Source organism: Lactuca sativa, chromosome 9 (genome assembly GCF_002870075.4).
Source record: "Lactuca sativa cultivar Salinas chromosome 9, Lsat_Salinas_v11, whole genome shotgun sequence".
Classification (NCBI taxonomy): domain Eukaryota; kingdom Viridiplantae; phylum Streptophyta; class Magnoliopsida; order Asterales; family Asteraceae; genus Lactuca; species Lactuca sativa.
The window spans coordinates 220,423,609-220,430,221 of NC_056631.2; the positions used below are offsets into that span (position 1 = coordinate 220,423,609).

The 6,613-nt window shown below is 34.4% G+C and overlaps 1 protein-coding gene across 1 annotated transcript; it reads right to left on the reverse strand.

Annotated features, from left to right (window-relative positions):
- Positions 1-2,568: 2,568 nt before the first annotated feature.
- Positions 2,569-6,329, reverse strand: LOC111879006 (elongation factor 1-gamma). Its single transcript, XM_023875481.2, has 8 exons — positions 6,219-6,329; positions 6,070-6,114; positions 5,157-5,306; positions 5,010-5,070; positions 4,863-4,915; positions 4,675-4,776; positions 4,081-4,582; positions 2,569-3,134 (listed from the first exon to the last, which is right to left on the reverse strand). The coding sequence occupies exons 2-8, from the start codon at positions 6,076-6,078 to the stop codon at positions 2,755-2,757; spliced, it is 1,257 nt and encodes a 418-aa protein (XP_023731249.1). The 5' UTR covers positions 6,079-6,114; positions 6,219-6,329; the 3' UTR covers positions 2,569-2,754.
- Positions 6,330-6,613: the final 284 nt, after the last annotated feature.

Below are 6,613 nucleotides of genomic sequence, written 5' to 3' on the forward strand. Positions count from 1 at the left end.
TATTAGAATTATCGGGATGAGAAAAAATAATTTTACAAAATTAGGAAACAACGCATCGTAAGAAGTTACATCTGTTATAGCCATGGCACCTCTTTTCTCTTTATGCCTCCATGAATCAATAACTAAATCACTGATTCAATTCTAATACACAGGACTACATCACAACGGGGACAAGAAACATATTCCTTAATTAGTTTTTTGACAGATGAGTCAACTTAAATCCCATTTCATCTTCTTCTTTATAGAAATTAGCACTCTATGTTTAAATCTCTTATTAGCTCATATTCAGCACAATCTTAACATCAATCACAGAACAGGGTCATCATGTGCATTGTGCAATAGCTTGAATTACTTTTAACTAAATGTAATTAAGCTTTGATTAACTTGTTCGTTGCTTTCCCTTTTTCCTTCAAAGCAGGTTAAATTATCCCTCACATTGAATAAAAAGCATCATACGTAATGATCCATGAGAGATAATAGGATGGGGGTAGAACCCATGAACCATGATCATATCAAACATAACTCAAGCTAACATGTAATAACCCTAAAACACATTTTTGAAGAAAAAACATACATTAACGCTAAATAATCATCCAAATATATCTTCGGGGCCACAAAAACCTCCATAGTTATAATCAAAAGACACAAAATTCGCCAATTCACCAACATTCGGATTCGTAATCTTCACGTAAAACAAACAATTAACCAAAAAAAAAATGAGAGAAACGCACCAGGGAGGAATTGAAGGAAAATTGAAAAGAATATCAACAGGAAGCGCAAGAAAATCCGGCGTGAGATCTCAGTCATCTCTGGCTTTTCTGGGTGTTTTCCAAGATTATGAAACCACTCGTCAACCCTACCTACGCGTTCTTTCTTTTTCGTTTATGTGGATGTGGCGTTCTTCATTTCAAACAAGACCCAATCGAATCATGCAGGTCTATCGAGTATCGAGGGCTTTGCACCCACATTGAACCGACTCGCAAAATAAGAAATAGCGACGGCTAAAACCGACGTTAAATTTGTCCAATGTCCCCCACAAAATCCTGAATTGGATATATAATTATAACAATTTGCTTTAATTTATCATTTGTAAGGAAATAATAAAAAAGTGAAAAAAAAAATGGTAAACCATACCATCCATGCCAACCCATTTCAAGACTCGCATGTAATCACATAATACTAATAATATTTGGATTCATGGTTTAAACCCTTTGTGAAATTTCACTTCTCGAAAAGAAAACTCAAATCGCCACTAAAATTGTAGGTGGGTCCTCATGGGTTGTGATTCTGCCTAATAAATATGGTGCGATTTTGTCAAGCTTAAGGGTGAAAAAAATGATGGATTAGGAATTGGAAGCTTGTTTGCTTTAAGCTGGGTTTTATGCTACAAACGGAGGTGAGGGATTCATGTCGAAACCAAACTCTTTATGAATGTTTATCATAAAAGTGATTCATGGTTTAAATGGTGGTTTAGAGACGATGTGAATCATATAAAGTTTAAAGGCGCTTCGAATAACAACATTTGGTTTCCAATCTACTTCACTAAAAAGGTATTGGTTTGGATTCATTGATTTGTAAAAAGACGGATAAATAGTCACACGGCATGCTTTTCAAATGATGTTTAGTGTGGAGATATAAAATTTCGAAACATGTAAGATAGATGGTAATGGGAGTTAGAGAATAAAGGTACATTTACACTTGAAGTGACTAGAAAATGTTGGCCATTTTAATGTCACGGACCATATGATGTAATTGAAAATAATATGAGTGTAAATGGAGATAGCATGGGTACCAATGGGCGGGGTTTGCGGCAACACCCAAACCACTTATATAACTTTGGACATGGGATGATGCAATGTAATAGAAAACATGATTAGAACGAAAATCTGAACGTGGTACGAGAGATATCAACAAGATGGAATATATTGGTTGCAATCAAGTTAAATATCATGAATTGAAGATTTTTCCTAGATAGAATGCCAACAAAGAGTGAATATAGATAATAGCGGAGAATGATATTCTCTTTCATTACAACCGATGAATGGTCAAGTTGGGATGATCAAGTGGGGTTACAATAGAATCAAAGTAAATACTTGTATGCGTAGGGATGAGCAAAAGGACCGAACCGGCTGGAACCAAACCGGCCGGAACCAAACCTGACCCGGGAACCGGCTTCGGCCAAAATCAAGAACCGAACCGGCCCAACGGTTCTACCGGTTCTTGTCGTGTCTTCAAATGTTGGAACCGATCCTTGAAAAATAGCATACAGTTCCGGTTTTTGACGGTTCTACCGGTTCCAATTATATCGGTTCCGGTTCCTACCGGTTCCCGGTTCCAAAAATCCACAAAAATAACATCCCAGTCCCGGCCCGACTAGTTCCATCAGGTTCCATGTATGCGGATGTTCTTACTAAACTATGGGTGTTTTGGAGCTTCTATAATGAGTTGAGGCCCTTCTAATTAATGCCTTCACCCCCCTCAAGGCCTCAAACACTTGTAGCTGTCACAAGTATAGTAAATTTCAGTAGAATGCATCATCTTACCAAAGTAGATTCTTAATATGATTAATTTAAAGAGAAACCAATCAACACACTCCATAAACAAACTCATGATTAACAACCATCCGGTCTTGGTCTTGGTCTTGGGTATTACATTGAGATCAAAACTGACTTAAAATTAACACCATTTTAACCCACAAAAAACAAACACTTTGAAACAAACAAACTACCCACAAAAAAAACATCTCTTCTTTTCTCACTTAAAGCACTTAGCATCCAAAAGAGTTTCCCCTTCAAAAGGCTCAAAATCTTCGATCATCTGATTCACACGCTCCTTTTGTGCTTCATCAGACAAATCCACCTTTGTCCACTCATAAAGCTCCATGTCGTAACACTCGTCCATTACAAACTTTGGGATCTCGGTCCCACGGAAAAGCCATAAACCCTTCACCTTGAATGGAGGCTCGTTTCCAATAATCAGCATCTTCCCAAAAGCATACTTTCTTGCTAAATCCATTCTTTGAAGGAATCCGCCAACTTTGTTCATTGTCACAAATGACACCATGTTTTCATCATTGTATTTGTAATCACAGAACCATAGAGAGTAACCCTCTGGATCAAACATCTCCCAGAAACCTTAAAAAAAACATATACGAAAGTTAAATTCACTTTAAAATTCCTACTTCTATTTTTCCATATTAAGAAATTATGGCATCATACTTTTGGATTTTTCTTGTTTGAACATTACACTTTATAAATTTTATCCAATTACAAGAGTGAAAGTGCTTTGTAGTTAAAACATTGATATACATTGGTGGATTTTTTTTAAAAGTAATATATAGCACAAAATAGAAACAAAAATAGTTGGGAATGTAGCTTACAAGTAACTTGCCAAAAAATACCAATATACTTTTAATTTATTTGTGTATTATATAGCATCCTACTTCTGTTTGTTTCTATTGCAACATTGTATTCTTAAAGATTTCCATCCATTCATAGCAATGAAAATTGAAAATTGAAAATTGCTTTGTATTTAGAGTTATCATAGAAGACCCTATATTTTGGGTCTTTTGTATTTAACCTCAACTTTTTATTTTTCCTAAAAAAAACCTTCCTTTTTCCCCTTTTTTCAGTTTGGCCCTTTTAGCATGCTTCCAGTAATCTTCCAATTTTAGATGACTGTTTCCGAAAATACCTCAGATTTTTACTTTTTTTCATTTAACATTTTTTAGAAAATAAAAAGTTGAAAAAATAGGTTTAAGAATTTTTCTGGAACAACTGTCTAAAACCGAAATATACCAGTAAACCTGCTAAAAGGTTCAAACTGAAACAAACAGAAAAATGCAAGGTTTTTTTTTAAGAAAAAATAATTTTTAGGTTTAATCCGGAAAAAAAATCCAAAAATATAGGATCTTTTATGCAAACATTTGTATTTAAATGACATTTTTATAAATCTGTAGACTTTTTAAAGTATATTGTTGAAATAAGAGAAAACAAAAGTAGTATGCTATAATAAGCAACTTAATGAAAGTATGTTTGCTATTTCTTTTCCAAAATAAAAAAATAAAGAATGATGATATACCTTTAATTGCAACCTCACGGAAGTTGGTCTTGGTGTTGGAATAAAGCCTTTTCCAGTCATCCAAAACCATCTTACTCGGTGGCAACAAATCAAGAGGGTTCTTTGGTTTAGGCTTTGGTGCCTCTTCTTCATCACCATTAGTTTCAGCTTTTGGAGCTTCTTTCTTTTCTTCTTTTTTAGGCTCAGCCTTTGGTTTAGTCTCTTTAGGTTGAGCTGCTTTTTTTGAAGAAGGAAGAGGTGGAACAGCTTCTGTTTGTTTCAACTCACCTATGACCTTACTGAAGTTGGGTTGATTAACCATGGTCCAGAAATACCTCTCAACATGAGGAAACTCAGCTGTGAAGGTTTTGGTCATCATGACTTTGAATCCAAGGTATAGATTGCATGTTGTGATGATGTCAGCAAGTGTCACGCTGTGTCCAACCAAGAATGTGTGTGAGGCAAGATGTGTGTTTAGGGCACCAAGAGCTCTCTTTAATCCAGCAATTGCAGCCTCCTCTACCTTTAATTTGTGTTAAAAAGAAGTGTTATTGATAGGACATGGACACTATAATCGAAAAGGGTAAATTGGTAATTAGTAAAGTGTAAACAAACCGGAGCAACATAGTTAGCATAACCGAATCTTGGCATCAACCATTTCAACACATTTGTGTCGATTTCAAGTGAAGAGAAATCAATCCATTGCTCAATGTGTCCCTGGAAAAACATTCAATGAATAAAATAAAGCTTCAAGTAAATGAGTTTAATAAAAAAAAACTTTATCGAAAAATGATGAAACTTACATATTCAATTGGTGAAGATCCCAAAAGAGAAGTGTCAGTCTTCAAGCGAGCAACTATGATGACAAAATATAACAGAATAAGCACTACAAACATAGAAATATAAAATTTTAAAATAATGTTACATGGTCATGAATCATGATCACTTACCATAGCGAGCAATGGCATTACTCTCAAATACAGGCCCATCAGGAGTCTCAAGAACAGGAACCTACAACAATCATATGCATATTGAGTAAAGAAAGTGAAAAAAGCACCCACCATTGTAGAAAAGTGAAATCAGAATTAAAAATGTACCTTTCCAATAGGGTTCATCTTAAGAAACTCAGGAGTTTTATTTGAAACGCCCATTTCGAATTTTTCAGCCCACTTAACTTCAACACCAACATATTCTGCAGTAATTAAGGTCTTGAAAGCATTCTTGTTGGTTTTCGCAGCATGCATGACCTACAAGAAAATTATATGTTAAAACAAATTATCTTAAACTTAAATGAATGCAACTAACCATAACTACAACACCATAGTAACACAAAAGTTGGCACTTTGTTTGAAGGCTCATTTGTCAATTTATGATTCAACAAGCAACATGATACAAGTTTCTAATGGTTAATATTTCACTATCAACATAAATCCAGTATGTAATGAACTTGTTATCATGGTAGCTTAGGCCATTGTTCAATGAATTTTTTCTCAATTGTGAAGCTACATGTTAGAACACAAGGTATATATCCCTAAATATTCTCCCAGTAACATAAGTTAGAACATTTGAGTTTGACAATGTCATCAATAAGTTGATATTAATTCATTATAAATAAATGAGCGATAAATCAGATGGTTGTGCACTTGATCACTTAGATTACAAATTAAAACCAAAACAACAAGTAAAACACAGTAAGTTGTCGATCAACATTGTAAAATGTAAATTAAGTGATCAAATAGCACCACAACTGGATCTAAACGCAATTAACACAAGCACAACGAATCACGAGTTGGCCTCCAAACATTAAAAGAATTTCGCGAAAATTTCAAATAAATTCGATAAAGCGAAATGTAAAATAACCAGACAGAACAGCAACAGTTCATGCATATATAAACGTAAAACTCTAAATCTGCCTACTTTGAAATGTTATTATGCATGACACTTGCGCAACTAACAAAATTCAGCGAAAATATCGACGAGAAAGTAACAAAATCAGAATTGAAAACTCACCAGAGCCATTGCTGAAAGGAACAAACGTTCGTTTTCACGTCAGATCTGAAAAAACAGAAACAAATACAGACTTCGAATGATCACGTAAAAGAGAAATGGTAAGAAATTGTTGAACAAGAAAAGATTAAACGGTGGAATGAAGATGTTACCTGATAATTACACGAGCGTTTCTTCCGAGAGCGCAGTGAAGAGTCCACAATGAAAGAGAGATATATGACTAGGGTTTCCTACTAGTGAAGGGGGTAGTCGCCTAGTGGGCACTTCTTTATGCAATAAAGTTTTGGGTTGTCGTTGGAAATGATAACGGGCCAGCCCAACTGGATTTATGAACAGTAGTTTTTCTTATAAAAATTACTTATAAAAATTACTTAACAAAATCTTTTATAGGTTGACAAAATTACAGAAATAGTCTCTATGATTTTTTTGGACAAAATCCTAAAAAAAAGTTTATTAGCAAAAAATGTCTTTATTTGGTTGTTATGTTGTGATTTTGGTCTTTATCTCGTTAAGTTTAAAAGTTTGGTTGTTAACTTTTTGAAAATGA